The following is an 18,426-nucleotide window of genomic DNA, read 5'->3' as shown; positions in this document are numbered from 1 at the left end:
AAGAGTGAGGTGCTGATGAGGGGGAATGGCCCATCAGGTGACAGCAACAGCCAAAGCAGTGGCACAACAGCTGATCCTGCTGTACAGGGGGAGGGACAATTCATAGTAGAGCAGATTTGATAGTCAGTGGCACCATGAAATGGGAGGATAAACAGAGACAAGTCACAGTGGCATAAATGACATAGGTAGGAAAAGTGACAAGTCCTACAGTGACAATTCGGGAAGCTAGGTAGGAAACTAAAAAGCAGGACCTCTAGGGTAGAGATCTCAGGACTACTCTCCTTGCTATGTGCTACTGAAGCTAGGAACAGAGACATAGTACAATTGAACATGTGACTAAAGAGCTGGCATAGAGACTAGGACTTCACTGGGATGTCTTCCAGGGAAGGTGGGACCTGTACAAAGAGGATAGATTACGCCTAAACAGGAGGGACACCAATATCCTGGCAGGGAGGTTTGACAGTGCCATTAGAGAGGTTTTCAACTAGTGTGGTGGGAGATGGGTACCAGAGCAACAGATCAGTAAGTATAGAGACTGAGGAAGAGCTCGAGACAAAGGCAAATAAAGCTAAGAAGAAAAGCAGTCAGGGAGAGTTTGCTGAGCTCAAGAGAACTTTGACTGCATTGCTTCAGTGCAAGTATAATAGGTAAGGTGGGATGAACTCTGAGCCTGGATTAATGTATGCAATATAATGTCATTGCTATCTGATAGTTATGGTTGAAAGAGGGACAGGATTGGCAGCTTAACGTTTGGAATAACGTTTTAGATGAGATAGAGCAGAAAATAAAGAAGTGGGGAGTTGCATTACTAGTTCGGGACCATATCACAACTGTATAGTGGGAAGACGCCCTGGAGGGGTCTTGCAGCAAGATATTATGGGTAAACTGAAAAACAGGAAGGGTGCGATCACAATGCTGGGATTGCACTACAGGCCTCCCAGCTGCCAGTGGGAGGTCAAGGAAGAGATATATAAACAGACTTTGCAAAGATATGAAAACAGCAGGGTAGCTGTGGTGGGTGACTTTAACTTCCCCCATATTGACTGGGACTCCCATAATGCCAGGGGTTTGGATGGGAAGCATTTTGTTAGGTATGCCCAGCAGAGTATTTTTTTTGAAATAGTATGCAAAAAAAAATCCAATGAGGGAGGGGCCCGTACTGGAGCTAGCACTGGGAAATGAGACCAGTCAGGTGATCAAAGTTTCAATTGGGGGTTGGGGGGTGGGAAGAGAGTATTTCGGGAATAGTGATCATAGTTCTGTACTTTTCAGGTCCTTATCAATAAGTATCTTAAAAAGAGTGGACCTCAGATGAAGGTATTAAATTGGGGGAAGGCCAACCATAATTGAATTAGGCAAGAATTGGAGAATGTGGATTGGGAATGGCTGTTTGAGGGTAAATCCACATCTGACACATGGGAATCTTTTAAAGACCAGATACAGGCATGTTCCTCTGAAAATGAACAACAGGATTTGGTGAACCATGGATGACAGGAGAAATTATCAGCTAAGTCCAAAAAAAAGGAAGCATACTCAAGGTCTTGGCAAATGAAAACAGACTAGGTCCTTAAATATAGAGAAAATAAGAAGGAGCTCAAACCTGAAAAGGGCTATGAAATGTCCTTGGCCAGCAGGGTTAAAGAGAATCACAAGGCATTTTGGACATGTATTAGGAACAAGAAGGTAGCTAGAGAAAGAGTAGGCCCACTCAAGGATAAAGGGGGAGTGGGTGGAGCCTGAAGAAATGGTAGGTATCTTTAATGAGTATTTCACATGGGTATTTGCCAAAGACAGGGACTTGAAGGATGTTGAGGTTAGGATTAGATGTGGGAATAATCTGGGGCAGATCAATACAGTGAAGAAAGTGTTCAAGGTCTTGAAATGTATTAGGGTAGACAAGTCTCCAGGGCCAGATGGGATCCATCCCAGGATACTGTGGGAGGCAAGAGAAATAGCTGGGCCTTTTCAGATATCTGTGCATCCTCTTTGGCGAGGAGAAAGTGAGGGCTGCAGATGCTGGAGATCAGAGCTGAAAATGTGTTGCTGGAAAAGCGCAGCAGGTCAGGCAGCATCCAAGGAACAGGAGAATCGACGTTTCGGGCATAAGCCCTTCTTCAGGAATGAGGAAAGTGTGTCCAGCAGGCTAAGATAAAAGGTAGAGAGGAGGGACTTGGGGGAGGGGCTTTGGAAATGCGATAGGTGGAGGGAGGTCAAGGTGAGGGTGATAGGCCAGGGTGGGGTGGGGGCGGAGAGGTCAGGAAGAAGATTGCAGGTTAGGAAGGCGGTGCTGAGTTCGAGGGATTTGACTGAGACAAGTGGGGGGAGGAGAAATGAGGAAACTGGATAAATCTGAGTTCATCCCTTATGGTTGGAGGGTTCCCAGGCAGAAGATGAGGCGCTCTTCCTCCAACGGTCGTGTTGCCATGGTCTGGTGATGGAGGAGTCCAAGGACCTGCATGTCCTTGGTCGAGTGGGAGGGGGAGTTAATGTGTTGGGCTACGGAGTGGTTGGGTTGGTTGGTCCGGGTGTCCCAGAGGTGTTCTCTGAAACGTTCCGCAAGTAGGCGGCCTGTCTCCCCAATATAGAGAAGGCCACATTGGGTGCAGCGGATGCAATAGATGTGTGTGGAGGTGCAGGTGAATTTGTGGCGGATATGGAAGTGTCCCTTGGGGCCTTGGAGGGAAGTCCTCTTTGGCCTCAGGCAAGATTCCAGAGGACTGGAGAATGGCCAGTGTTGGTCCTTTGTTTAAGAAGGGAAACTGAGATAATCCAGGTAATTACAGCCTGGTAAATTTGATGTTAGTTGGAGAAGATACCGAGAGACCGGAGCCATTCACACTTGGAAGTGAATTGACTTGCTGTGATAGACAGCACGGTTTTGGGTGGGGAAGGTCATGCCTCAAAGATCTGATTGACTTTGAGGTGGTGACAAGAATGAATGATTGATGAGGGAAAGGCAGTGGATGTCGTCTACATGGACCTTAGTTCAGCATTTGATAAAATAACTCATGGCAACTGATTCAAAAAGGAGAATCTCTTGGGATCCAAAGGTGTGCTGGCGAGATGGATATAGAACTGGCTTGGTCACAGAAGACAGTGTAGTGGTGGAAGAATGTTTTTTATTGTAATGTAATTAGTGGTGCTCCGCAGGGATCAGTGCTGGGACCTTTGTCATTTGTAACATACATATAAATGATCTGGAGGAAAATGTAGGTGATCTGATTAGTAAGATTGCAGATGACACCAAAATTGGCAGAGTTGCAGATAGTGAGGAGAACTGTCAAAGGATATAGCTGGACATCGAATGATTGCAGATTTGGGAAGAGAAATGGCAGATGGAGTTTAATCCAGACAAATGCAAAGTGATGCATTTTAAAAGATCAAATTCAGGTTTGAATTGTATCAGAAATGGCAGAACCCTTAGGTGCATTGACATACAGAGGGATCTGGACATACAGGTCCACAGATCCTTGAAAGTGGCAACACAGGTAGATAAGGTGGTCAAGAAGACCTACAGCAGACTTGCCTTCAATGTCTGGCACTGAATATAAAAGTTGGTAAGTTACATTACAGCTGTACAAACTTTAGTTCGGCCACAAATGGAACATTGCATGCAGTTCTGGTCACCACACTACCATAAAGACCTGGATATTTTGAAGAGGGTGCAGAGAACGTTTACCAAGATGTTGCCTCGTCTGGAGAATTTTAATTATGAGAAGAGGTTGGATAAACCTTGATTGTTTTCACTGGAAAGACGGGAGGCTGAAGGTCAACCTGATAGAAGTCTATAAAATTTTGAGAGGCATAGATAAGGTAGATAGTCAGAATTTATTCTTCAAGGTGCAACGGTCAGCTACAAGAGGACACAGGTTAAGAGGAGGGGAGAAGTTTAGGGGAGAAATGCAAGGAAAAGTTTTCACACAGAGGGTGGTGGGTGCCTGGAACACATTTAGTGGTGGCGGTGGATGCAGGCAGGTTAGCAATGCTTAAGGCGTACTTTGATAGGACACATGAACAAGAGGCAAACAGAAGGATAGAAATCATGCAGAGCACTAAGTAGCAGGAGTAAATACGGGTTAGAAATCAGCGCAGGCTTGTTCGCCGAAAGGCTTGTTCCTTGCTTTTCTATTGTTGTACTCCCCATTAGACAGAGTCACCAAGAATAGACAAATTCTTTGGACTGTACATAAAAAGTCAAGGTACAAAATTTTACAAATAACCTGAAAACCTGTGAGGCTATTAAGTAAACTCTTTCCTTTGCTGTGGTAACATATAGAAAATCATAGGCAAGATAATTTCATTACAACATCGGAAGTAACTTTTCTACATCAAATGAATAGTCCCCATCATATTAGGAAAAAATATATACTGTAGAAATTCTATTCCAGTCATACAGGCTTTGTTAAACCTCAAAATTAGAGGTAGAGACATGTAAAATTTTCTGAACCATCTTAGAACATAATTAGCTTATAATTTGCCTCTTAACACCACTTGATCAGGTATGGGCCCTGTTGTCAATACCATCCTTAATTGTCCCGAGAAGGTGGTGACAACATGCCTTCTTGCAAAGCTGCATTCCATGTGGTGCAAGTACAGCTATAGGGCTGTAAAGGAGCAGGCTGAAGGTTTTGAATTTTCTGACAGTAATTCCAAGTCAGAATAATATGTGGTTTGGAACAGAATGTGTAATGCTTTTCAATGCACCTACTCCCCCCACCCCCTACGATTTGATTTAAATCTTTAGCTGCAGCCCTAGTTTTTCAATGTTTTCCACATCTTAATGCATATAGACATGCACTGCTTCAATATGTGAGGAAGTGCAAATGATACTGAACATGAACACTAATCATCAGTGAACATCCCCACTTCTGACCTTATGTTGGAGGAAAGACATTGACGAAGCAGCTGAAGGTGGCTGTGCCTAAAACACCACACTGACAAACTCCTACAGTGCCTAAAGAGTTACTAACCCATACTAACCCATTTCCTGCCCCTCGCCACAATAATTTAAATTTTTGACCAATGGACAGATATTAGATATAATGTAGTGGGCAACATTACTAGACTAACAACCCAGAAATCCAAATTAATGCCCGAGACACATGGGTTCAAGTCCCAACACAGCAACTGGTGAAATTTAAAATCAATTAAAATATAATATGGAATTGTAAGGTTGATAGTATTGTGATAACTAACAGGAATGACGTTAAACAGTGTTAAAAGTTAGATTACTTGGAGATAGTCATTTCTTAACGCGTGATGTAATGTTGGTTGTCAGTCATTAGACAAATTTGATCATATTGGGTCTTGCTAAAAAAGGGTATAGGTAGCTTCATTATCTGAACAGTTATGAAGTGAACACTATGCAGTCATTAACAAACTTTGAACCTGATGACTGCAGGAATATCATTAATGAAGCTAGTTGAGTCTTGGAAACTGGCCTAAGGAGCTCATGTAGAGATGTCCTTGGTACTGAAGTAATTTGCCTCTAACAATTGTAAACATTATGCTAGGTCTGACTTCAACTAAAGAGCTTTGCCACTAACCCACTTTGCTGGGCCCTACTTGATGGTGCACTCAGTAAAACTGACATTGATGGCTCTCAACCTCACCTCTGGAACTTTTTTGGCCATATTTGGATCAACTGTAAAGAGGTCAGAAACCGACTGCTCTGGCAGAACTTGCAAGAACATTTCACAACTACACAAAGACTGCTTGATTTACAAATTTTTTACCTGATGAGCACGACATATTAGATCTAAATCATGCCGGTTGAGAAATTTGCTCACTACATCAGCCCCAAAGGTGAAAGATACACCACGATCATTCTCACCCCATCCTTGAACATCCTTGTCAGGATCTGACCACAGTAAGTCACAAAGCAAACCTGATGAAAAAAATAAGCATACGCATCAAAAGAATGAAAACTGCAGAAAGATGTACTCTCTCAGAAAATGCAATAGAACTATAATCAACAAAGAATGGGAAACTTGGCACTGAACACGATGTCATTTCCAAGTGCGACAGAGTTGTACAATCATTAGTTGTTCCTAGTTTGCCTTTAAACAAATCCAATATGTGTGGCTGCTGTTAGATAACCAACAAAAAAAAAAGCTATATGTTAATATTTAGGAAATGTGGCATTCTACAAGGGATTGAACCACATTATCTTTAATGGCAGTTATAAAACTTTGATGGCTTGCCTTTCTTTCATCATTTTAAAATAAACCTTTCTTCCCCTTTCATACATACTGTCTTACACAGAAGACAAAGTGAGGTATTTACTCTGAGGCACTGACAAATAGCATAACATATGTAGATTAAAAATGGCAGTCAGGCTTGAATGAATCATCCAGCTTCAATGATCATATAAACTGCATCAGTAGCAGAAGAAACTAGGCTCCAACGTAGTGACTGTTCTGTCACCGTACAATATTATTGATGTTTCAAACCGCAGTGATACAAAGAACAAAACAGCCCAGGAAAAGTTCCTATGGCCCTCCAAGCCTGCACAGACACATTTTGCCCTTTCAACAGTAAAATTGTCTTCACTAACAGAATCTGTACCCCTCTATTCCCTTCCTATTCACATATTCTTCCAGATATTTGTTGAATGCTGTTATCATGTCTGCTTCCACCACCTCCTCTAGCAATGCATTCCAGGCACTCATCATCCTTTGGGGAAAAACTTGCCTCCCACATCTCTTGAACTTGTGTCCCCTAGTAGTTGACCCCTCCAGCCTGAGGAAAAGCTTCAAACTTACCACTTTATCCATGCCATTCACAATCATATGAACTTCTATCAGGGCGCTCCTCAACCTCCTGCATGCCAATGAAAACAAACCCAGTCTAACCAACCTTTCTTCATAGTTAAAATCCTCCATGCCAGGAAACATCGTGGTAAACCTTTTCTGTACCCTCTCCAAAGTAACCACATCTTTTTAGTAGTGTGGTGACCAGAACAGTATGCAATATTTCAAGTGTGGCCTAACTCAAGTTCTATGAAGCTGCAGCATAACTTATCTATTCTTATGGCGAAAGAGGGTACTGCAGATGCTGGAGATTAGAGTCAAGATTAGAATAATGCTGGAAAAGTAGAGGTCAGGCAGCATCCGAGGAGAAGGGAAATCGATGTTTTGGGCAAAAGCCCATTTTGGATTCCTGAAGAAGGGTTTTTGCCCAAAACATCAATTTTTCTGCTCCTCAGATGCAGCATGACCTGTTGTGCTTTTCCAGCACTCAGTGCTCCTTCCAATGAAGGCAAGCATGGCATAAGCTTTTTTTAAAAACTTATCTACCTGCACTGCCACCTTCAGTGATCCATTGATGTGCATACCCAAATCCCTCCGCATATCAATACTCCTACTGCCATTTACTGGAACAAGCTCCATCTGCTATTTTTCTGCCCATGCCTCCAAGTGATTTACATCCTGCTGTATCCTCTGACAAACTCCTCACTATCTGCAACTCCACCAATCTTTACATCATTTGCAAACTTACTAATTAGACCAGATCCTTCAAATAATTTAAGTAGATCACGAACAGCAGAAGTTCCTGCATGAGTGGAACACCACTATTCACAACCTTCCATTCCGAAAAGCATCCTGCCACCACTACCCTCTGTCTCCTATGACTAAGCTAGTTTTGTATCCATCTTGCCCGCTCACCCCTGATACTGTATGACTTCACCTTGTGTACCTGAACATTGCCACTGTGCAAGAAATTGTTGGGGATGTCTGTCCTCCTCAACAACCTCATTCCTACAGACTAACCTAACCTCTGCATCACCCTAAGTAGAAAAGCCCACATGTCCTGCATAAAACAGTCAGATTCACTGGCAATGTCAATGCTTTCTGAACATCTCAATTGAACCTGCAAGACTTTCTAGAGACATCTGAAAAAGGGAAAGGAAGTAAAGTGACTGCTGATCTTCTAAAGAGCGAGGTTGTGGCTTTCATAGTAGATAATAAAGAAATGATAAATGTAACGAGTAACTATTTTGTTTCTGACTTCACTATAGAGCACACAACAAACATCCCAAAAGGAGATAACATACCAGCTTGGTTAGGGGATTGACTGACTATAGAAAACTGTATGCATGTTTTGGTCCTTTTTGGACTGGCAGGATATGATCAGTGGAGTTCCTTAGAGGTCACCAATTTAAAAAAAAATTATTTATATCAATGATAGAGGAGAGGATCGACTGCATTGTACCTAAATTTTGGATGATATAAAAATTGGCAGCAAAGTATGTTTTGAGGATGATACTGGGACACAGATTGACAGACAGTTAGGTGAGTGGGCAAAAAATTCTGACAGGTGGAGTATTATGTTAAAATTGTGATGTTGATATTGGCAGGAAAATGAAAAAAAGCAGAGAATAAATTAATAATTAAAGAATTAATGATTGACTGCAGAATTGATCTGAGTGTTCGAATCCACAAGTCACGAAAAGTTAGCTTGCAAGTACAACAAGCAGCTAATGGAATGCTATTCTTTACAAGGAAAGAAGCTTAACATAAAAAGAATGTTAAACTTCTGTTATACAGGGCAGAGACCAATCTTGAATAGGGTGCACTGTTTCAGACTCCTGTTTAAGGAAGAATGCAACTGCAGTGTAGGTGGTTCAGAGGAGGATTTCTAGATTAATAACTGGAATGAGCAGGAATTCTTATGAGGAAAGACAAGACAGATAGGGCTTGCTTTCACTGGAAAGTAAAGGAGATGAGATGAGATTTAAGTTTAGGAAATCCTGCATGATCCTGGCAAGATGGACGGGGAGAGAATATTTACTTAGGTAGGCAATCCTAGAACCAAGGGTACACTTAAAATTAATGGTTGCCATTTTAGACAGAGACAAGAGAAAGATTTTCTCAGACTGTTGAGACACCCTAGAACTTACTGCCTCAAGGTTGAGGAGGTTGGGGGTCACTGAATATTTTGGGAGTGAAGGCAGATTAATTTGCATGTCTAACAAGAGTCTAAGATTATTAATGGAAGAGACAAGAATGCGAAGTTGAAACACAAATATATCAGTCATTATCTTACTGAACAAAGGAGACGGCTAGAAGGGCCAAATGACCTACTTCTGGTCTGAATCAGTATGTTCAAATATACGAGTGTTCTTGGACCTGCACCCATCTAGGAAAGAGCATGTTCCATCACACTCCTAACTTGGGCCTTAAGGATGGTACACAGGTTTTGGGGAGACAGGAGACAAGTTCCTCACTAAAATTCCTACCCTCTGACCTACTTTTGTAGCCAGTATTTGTATGGCTAATCCAGTTCAGTTTCTGGTCAATGATAACTCCTCAGGATGTGGATAATGAGGAATTTAGCAATAATAACGCCATTAAAATGGGCATTGCATAGATTCTTCAGAATGTTGGTTGCCACTTTTCAACCCAAGCTTGAACACTATCCAGGTCTTACTGCGTTTGGACATAAACTTCTTCAGCATCTGAGAAATCACATGGTGCTGAATATGTGCAATGATCAACAAAGATCTCACATCTGACCTTCAGAGAGAGACTACATCTTTGATAAGCAGCTGAAGATATTTAAGCCTAGGACACAACCCTGAGGAACGTTTTTCATTAAATCAATGAGAAAATGGCTGTACAAACCAAGACTATACACAAATGGGAAAGACAAGTGAATGCTAGTGAGAGTAATTCTGGTGAGGTTGTCTATTTTTCAATTATCTGTGTGGTGTTTTGATGGTTATTATTTATTTACTACATTGTTTAGCCTTCACATAAAGATGATCAAAATGCTTGCTTTAGTGATTTATTCTTTTCATTTTTAAAATAAATCGACTTTTGAAGACACTTCTTGCCTCGTAAATTAGGATAATTGTTTCTGTACCATGCAATTTGTGCAGTTATAGATTTTTGCTGATGCCAAGTGAGGATGAAGTAGCCAAGACACTGAGTAATTAAGTACTCATCACTCAGAGATGAAAGTAAAGCACTCATTTAAGCATTGATAATTGTTACTGGAATCAGTCTACCACATTTGAATGCATGGTTAGACCTTGGCTTTGACAGAGGAATTCTCAAGTCACTAACTAAAATAATCAAAACAAAATACTAAAATAGCTGTTAGATATTTTATGATAGGTTTTACCTGTGTCAGGAACATCTGTTGGTCTCATGATTCTGCGAATCTGTTCCATTGATTGCAAATCTGGTGACAGTCCTGCAGAAAACAGCAGATTAATATAGGTTAACTCAGGTTGCGTATACATCTAACAGATGTGTGTTGGACACTACACTGTATGGAATTGATAATTCAGCAACTTTTGCTTTCACACCACTTTCTTCCCAGTGTCTCAACCACAGAATTCTCTTTTATTCCAATCAACACACAAAAACTTTAAAACATATGCTCTATATCAACTAATCATCACCTTTTTATTTGCCTACTCTGTTCAATGTTGGCACTACTTCACTAGTTTTCAACCCAAAGTCTGTCAATTTTACTGTAATTGTCCCTTTTCTACCTATCACTTCCACCAACAATAAACTTCACCACAAAGGGCTATTGAGGCTGGATTGTGAAGTATATTCAAGGCTGAGACAGACAAATTTTTAATCAGTGAGCAATTCAAAGGTTATGGGGAAAAGGTAGGAAAATGACATTGAGGATTATCAGGTCAGCCATAATCTCATTGAATGGGAGAGCTGACATGATGGTCTGAAGGGCCTAATTCTGCTCCTATGCTTTATAGCCTATGGATAGTGGTTTCTCACAAGTTTAATGTTAAAAACTAATCTTATTGTCTAACACTGGCTAATACAATAATAATTAACCTCAAATTATTTAGTCAACTGAAAGTGGTGACTATAATAATATGGATGGAATCAAAGCTTTCAGTTAACATACTTTTTCTTATACAGAATATGCTGAAAAATAAAACATCATTTCTTTGGTTTTATCACATTTGTTTGTTTTGCAAACATTTTTACTTTAAACCACTTAACAGGCTAGATATTAACAAGTGAATTATTTGCTATTCAATTATTAAAATGTAACATATAATATTTGCTTGGTTAAAATATATTTGCACTAGTCATTCTATAAACTGCATTGCCTAGCAGAGTCTACTTATAATACTAATTCAAAAATTTTTAAACACAGAAAATATGATTGCATTAATCCCAAAATATCCCTTGGAAATTGAAAAGAAACAAAACAGTTTTTACATTGTACCTAAATGCCATTCATACAATACTCATACCAGCTTCCCTATATCTAACACCTAGGTATGTTTATGTTACCTGTGGCTTCAACATTTGGACTGGAACTCCAGGAATAAGCTAACATACCTGCTTAAATGCACTTAGCATTATATTAATCTCTTCAGTGTTTACCCCATCATTTCTGATATGATTTACATTGATTCCTCACTCTATTTTCCCTGGAGCATCGGAAGCTGAGGGTGACCATGTAGAAGTTTATAAAATCATGAGGGGCACGAATAGGGTGAATATTCAAGATCTTTTCCACAAAGTAGCGGAGTCCAAAACTAGAGGGCATAGGTTTAAGGTGAGGGGGCACGATTTAAAAGGGGCAATTTCTTCATGCAGTGGGTGGTGTGTGTATGGAATAAGCTGTCAGAGGAAGTGGTGGAGGCTGGTTACAACATTTAAAAGATATCTGGATTGGTATATGAATAGGAAGGGTTTAGGAAGGATATGTACCAAATATTGGCAAATTGTACTAGATTAATTTAGGATACCTGGTCAGTATGGATGAGTTGGACTAAAGGTGCTGTTTCCATGCTGTACAGCTCTATGAACACTACGGTGTCCTAGTTCACTATATATCCTTTCCGCTCAGGAACACTGCTCTAGACAACATCCTAGTCTAAGAACTTAAATGAACTGCCCAACTCAAAGTCAAAAGTGAAATTAAAAGTCTTCTGCTCTCAGCTATGGACATTTCCCTTAAACTTAAAAGAATAAATCACAAAATTCTAACATACATTGAGACTTCACTATTTACCTTGTTGGTTGCAAAACAATCCAAATAAACAAACAAATGTCTTTTAGCAGTGCACAGCACCTATTTCACTCTAAAGCCTGGCCTCAAAAGGTATCTTTAAAAAGGAATTACTATGGCTACAGGAACAAAGACAAGTTAATTATTAGCTTCAAACACACAGAAAACTACCAGTTACTATTTCAAAACCAAGAAACTCAAACTCAACAAACATTAAGAATTATACAAAACGTATATCACACAGCTCTTAAACATGACTGTGCAAAAAAATGTTTTCCTCCAAGTCGCTGTTTGCTTTTTAGTCAACTACATTTGGTGTCCTTTTATAATGCATTGAAGTGTGTGTGTGTGTGTGTGTGTGTGTGTGTGTGTGTGTGTGGGGAGGGGGAGGGGAAAGAGTTGGGAAGTTGGATGCAGTTTTGACCAGCATTTACTGCCCATCTGTAGTAGCCCTGGAGAAACTGCTTTATTGAACTGTTGCTATTCTTGGTTATACAAGGATAGGAGTTCCAGGATTTGACACCTTGTTAGTGACGATCTACTTCCTACTCAGGATGGTGTGTAACTTTGAAAGGAACCTTTAAGTCCTATGCACCTCCTACCTTCGCCCTTCTGATGGAAGAAGTCCTGGTGGATTACTAGTGCATTTACTGTACATCAATGGTGAAGGGTGAATCCTGATTTTGTAAATGGAATGCCATTGGTGTCAAGACTCAAGCGTTGTTAGAGGGGCACTAACCCAGGCAAGTGGAAGCACTCTATCACACTCCTGACTTGTGCTATGTCGGTGATGAATGGCAGGTGATGAGCTATCACTTCAAGCTTCTTTGCCTCAAACCTGTTCTTGTTACTACAGTATTCCCATGATGGACCAGAAACAGAATTGGACCAATGATAGCAACCAGGGTTTTGAATGGGATAGTCAGCGTTAGTAATGCCACTAAACATCGAGGAGAGATGTTTAGATTGTCTCTCATTGGGAATGCTCATTGTGTGCTGTAAATGTTTCTTGCCACTCTTCAGCCTAAACCGATTAGATTAGATTCCCTACAGTATGGAAACAGGCCCCTCGGCCCAACAAGTCCACACTGACCCTCCTAAGAGTAGCCCACCCAGACCCATTCCCCGACCTTATATTTACCCCTAAATAACGCACCTAACACTATGGCAATTTAACACGGCCAATTCGCCTGAACTGCACACCTTTGGATTGTGGGAGGAAACTGGAGCACCGGGACGAAACCCATGCAGACACAGGGAGAATGTGCAAAATCTACAGTCAGTCACCCGAGGCGGGAATCAAACCCAAGTCCCTGGCGCTGTGAGGCAGCAGTGCTAACCACTGAGCCACCGTACCTTTCAGGTATCGTATGGTTTTGCAGACATCTGGACCCTCCCTTGGATTATGAAGGTCAGAGTTATAGAAATAGACTGTTCAGTCCACCACATCTATGTCGAACAAAAACACCAAAGTGTACTAATCCCACTTATCTACACTCAGGCCATGACATACTATGGTAGACACGTCTTAAATGTTGCAAGAGTACTTGCCTTCATCACCCTGTCAAGCAACATGTCAATCAGTCAATTCCAAACCTATGTAATCTTCTGTCTTCAATACTCTGGTGACATCAGAATGTGTTTTGAAGGAGTAACTTGTGCTGTGGATAAAGGGGTATCAGCAGATGTGTATTGGACTTTCAGTTCCAGAAGGCATTTGAGTCCACCTCATCAAAGATTATTGTGTAAAATTAAAGCTCATGGTGTTAGGTAAGATGGATAGAAGATTGGCTGGCTAACAGGAAGCAGAGATTAGGAATAAATGAACCTTTTTCAGGCTGGCAGGATGTCATGAGTGGTGTGACACTGGGGTCGGATACGGAGGCCTCAACTCTTGCCACTTAACAAAAATGATCTGGATGAAGGGACAAAAGGTAGTGCTACTTGGGAGGGTTTAAACCAGAGTGTTAGGTGGCTAGGAACCAGAGCAGCAAGTCAGAAAGTAGAGGGATTGAGGGGAAGGCATGTTAGGACCAGTGCATCAGAAAGGAAGGACAGACAGAGACAAGTAAATGAACACGATGGGAACAAACATTGTTTATTTCAATGCAATGAATATTATAGGTAAGGCAGATGAGCTTAGATCAATACATGGGCTTATGATGTTTAGATTAGACTAGACTCCCTACAGTGTGGAAACAGGCCCTTCGACCCAACAAGTCTACACCAACCCTCCAAACAGTAACCCACCCAGTCCCATTTCCCTCTGACTAATTCACCTAACACTACAGTCAATTTAGCATGGCCAATTCATCTGACCTGCACATCTTTGGACTGTGGGAGGAAATGGGAGCACCCGGAGGAAACCCACGCAGACATGGGGAAAATGTGCAAACTCCACACACACACACAATCACCTGAGACTGGAATCGAACCTGGGAACTCTGGTGCTGTGAGGCAGCAGTGCTAACACTGAGCCACCGTGCTGCCATGTGGCCATTAGAGACTTGATTGAGAGTGGGGACAGGTCTGGCTGTTCAACTTTCCAGGGTTTTGCTGTCTTAGATGAGATAGACAGGAAAGTAAAAGAGGTGGAAGACAATGTCACATCTATACTCAGACGGCATACTGGAGAGCTCATTCACTGGGGCAATATGGGTACAGCTCAGAAACAAAATGAGTGCAATTACACTGATAGGATTATATTATAGGCCCCTCAACTGTCACCAAGACATTGAGGAATAAATATGTAGGCAGATTATGGAAAGCTGCAGTAACAACAGGGTTAACTGGAACTCCCTCACAGCAAGTGGCTTAGATGGGACAGAATTTGTTAAGTGCATCCAAGGAGGTTTCTTGAAACAGTACGTGGATAGCCAAACTAGAGGGGGGACATACTGGACCTTGCACTGGCTAATGAGCCTGGCCAGGTAACTGACCTTTCAGTGAAAGAACATTTTGGAAACAGTGATCACAACTCCTTAAGCTTTAAGATAGATATGAATAAGGCTAAGTCAGGACGTTGTGGGAAAGTACTAAATTTGGGGAAGGCAAATTACTATTAGTAATTAGTATTACAAATCAGTATTGGGCAGGAGCTGTTATTGGGCAAGTCCACATTTAACATGTGGGTGTTGTTTAAAGACCTGCTGATCAGAGTTCAGGACAGGCATGCTCCAGTGAGGAGAAAGGACAAGGATGGCACAGTAAGGGGCTCTTGGATAGCAAGGGAGGTTGTGAATTTAGTCAAATGGGAAAAATCAGCATATAAGGTTTAGGAAGCTAAAATCGAACAGGGCCTGTGACAAATATAGAAAGTTGGAAAGAACTCAAGCAGGGAATTAGGAAAGCACAAAAGGGCCATGAAATGACCTTTGGCAGATGGAGTTAAAGAGAATTCCAAGGCATTCTATACATGCAATAAAAACAAGAGGATAATTAGGAAGAAGGCAGGACCACTCAAGAATGAAGGAGAGAACTTGTGCTTGGAGGCAGAGGACATGGCAGAGATCCTAAATGAGGACTTCGTGTTGGTGTTCACCTAGGAGGAAGATATAAAGGATAGTGAGATTAGTGCAGAGCATGCTAGTATGCCAGGGCATTTTGAGATCAAGAAAGTAGTGTTGTTTGGCCCCTTGAAGACCATTAAGGTGGATAATCTCCACGGCCCAATGGTATCAATCTATGTTCTGAAAATCAACACAGGAGACTTCTTGGGCCTTGACCACAATCTCTGTATCCTTGCTAGCACTGGAGAGGTCCAGGAAGACTGGTGAGTAGCTAATGCTGTTCCTCTGTTCAAGGGAAATAGTAATAATCCAGGAAACTATGTGAAAGTGGTCAAGCAAGCCGGAAGAGCGGCAGCTCTAACCAAGAAGGACTCTCGTGTGTTGTTAAGGTAAGGCTTTTTAATTTATATTTCTTGCAGATGAAGGTTTGCTCACTGAGCTGGAAGGTTCATTTTTAGACGTTTCGTCATCATACTAGGTAACATCATCAGTGAGCCTCTGGATGAAGCACTGGTGGCATGACCTACTTTCTATTTATGTGTTTGAGTTTCCTTAGGTTGAGGATGTCATTTCTTGCTCTTTTTATTAGGGGGTGGTAAATGGGATCCAAGTCAATGCTTTCGTTGATAGAGTTCCGATGGAATGCCATGCCTCTAGGAACTCTCGTGCATGTCTCTGTTTGGCTTGTCCTACGATGGATGTGTTGTCCCAGTCGAAGTGGTGTCCTTCCTCATCTGTGTGTCAGGATACTAGTGAGAGTGGATCATGACTTTTTGTGGCTAGCTGATGCTCATGTATCCTGGTGGCCAGTTTTTGCCTATTTGTCTAATGTAGTGTTTATCACAGTTCTTGCAAGATATTTTGCAAATGACATCAGTCTTGCTAGTTGTCTGTATGGGGTCTTTCAAGTTCATTAACTGCTGTTTTAGTATGTTGGTGGGTTTGTGGGCTACCATGATGCCAAGAGGTCAGAGTTGTCTGGCAGTCATTTCAGAGATATCTTTGACGTAGGGGAGAGTGGCTAGGGTTTCTGGTCACGTTTTGTCTGCTTGTTGGCGTTTGTTGCTGAGAAATCCGGTTCATTGGGTACCTGTTCTTTTTGAATACACTAAGTGATTTTCCTCTGTACTGCAATGTGTAGTGGTTATTGAAACAATGTCCTAATGTAGCTTCATTTGTGGGTGTTGGGATGATTGCTTCTGTAGTTTAGTATTTGGTCAGTATGTGTTGTTTTTGTGTAGACACTGGTTTGAAGTTCCCCATTGGCTGTTTGCTCTACTGCGACATCTAGGAATGGCAGTTTGTTGTTGTTTTCCTCCTCTTTACTGAATTTTATGCCAGTTAAGGGTATTATTGACGGTCTTGAATATTTCCTCCAATTTGTTTTGTTTAGTGATGACAAAGGTATCATCCATGTAGCGGACCCAAAGTTTGGGTTGGCAAAGTTATTTGTTAGAGTTTCTGCATTACTGCCTCTGCTAAGAACCCTGATACCGGAGATCCCATGGGTGTTCCGTTGGTTTGTCTGCAGGTTATGTTGTTGAAGGTGAAGTGTGTGGTAAGGCATAGGTCCACTAGCTTGATGACATTGTCCATGCTGATGAAGTTGGTGGTGTTTGGCGTATCTGTCTTTGGTTCTTCTAACAATGTAGTCAGTGTTTCCTTGGTCAGGTTGATGTTGATGGATGTGAACAGGGCTGTTATGTCAAAGGAGACCATTATTTTATCCTCTTCTATCTTGGTGTCTTTAATGCTCTTCAGGAATTCTCAGATGGAGTGGATGGAGTGGCATGAGTCTTCTACTAAGTGTTTTAGTCTTTGGTTTAGCTCCTTGGCCAATCTGTAAGTTGGTATTCCAGGTAGCAAGACTATAGGTCATGGAAGGGGGGGGGGGCTCCTGGTTTGTGAATTTTGGGTAATCTGTAGAAGTGTTGGAACACCAATTTACAGATTGGCCAAGGAGCTACACCAAAGACTAAAATGCACAGTGTGTTGCCGGCCTGGTGCAGCACATTGAGAGAAATGGTCACTCTGCAGGTTAGGCTAACCAGGCAAATAGGGAATAGGTGATCACTAGGCAGTCCAAGTAGAAACAGGTTAAGTTCATCGATCAGTTTTAAGACAATAAGACACAGGAGGAGGAATAGGCCATTCAGCTTAGCAAGTCTGCTCTACTATTCAATGATATCATGGCTGAATTGATAACCTTCAATTCTACTTTCCTGCCTGTTGTGTATTTATGAAAAATATGGTGGACTTTCATTTAAAGAGTCTGAGAGATGTAATGATGACATCAGCCATTTTGAGTGAGAAAGAGCTTAGTCTAACCTTGCTGCCTTTAGAATAAACATCTCCATAATAATACTCCTGCCATTTAATACTCTGGCCTCCTGGTCCTTCTAGGAACTTAACACTGCCTCGTCCTCATAATATTCAATTCCCTGATTAAAAATAGGTCTCAGCCTTGGATATACTTAATGAGCCTCTACAGCCCTCTGTGGTCTTCATCTCTTGTCCAATCTTAAGTAGCCTACTCACTTGATTTGTCCAGAACCCTCTGCAGACTGTATCATCCTCACTACTTGCCTTACCATGTAATAGGAGATTTACTTCCCTCATTCAAGTCATATGTATATGTTATACATAGTAAATAGTTGTGGTCCCAGCATTGATCCCATTCCATGAGTTACCAACCTGGAAGTGATCTCCCTATTCAAAATTTTGGCTTCTATTATTTAGGGAATCCTCTATCCATGCATATACTGCCCCAACACCAGGTCTCTGTATCTTAAGTAGCCTTATGTGCAGTACTTTATGGAATGCCTTTTGGAAATCCAAATATATTGCACATCTGTTTCCCCTTTATCTATCCTACTTCTTTATGCAAAAGGACTCCCAAATTCTGCTGTGC

At 41.5% G+C, this 18,426-nt stretch overlaps 1 protein-coding gene across 1 annotated transcript in view; it reads right to left on the bottom strand.

Moving 5' to 3' along the window:
• Positions 1-18,426, bottom strand: part of LOC122548493 (serine/threonine-protein phosphatase PP1-beta catalytic subunit) — a 113,719-nt gene that overhangs the window by 10,122 nt on the left and 85,171 nt on the right. Inside the window, exons 5-6 of the mRNA XM_043687219.2 lie at positions 10,129-10,200; positions 5,736-5,887 (exon numbers count right to left, since the gene is read on the bottom strand). Of these exons, the coding sequence (XP_043543154.1) occupies positions 5,736-5,887; positions 10,129-10,200 (224 nt within the window). The remainder of the gene's footprint in view (positions 1-5,735; positions 5,888-10,128; positions 10,201-18,426) is intronic.

Source organism: Chiloscyllium plagiosum, unplaced genomic scaffold (assembly GCF_037043375.1).
Source record: "Chiloscyllium plagiosum isolate Xiang-an unplaced genomic scaffold, Cpla_swu_hap1 HiC_scaffold_3, whole genome shotgun sequence".
NCBI lineage: Eukaryota > Metazoa > Chordata > Chondrichthyes > Orectolobiformes > Hemiscylliidae > Chiloscyllium > Chiloscyllium plagiosum.
The sequence above is the reverse complement of the archived record's forward strand: the minus strand, read 5'-3'. Positions and strand labels throughout refer to the sequence as shown.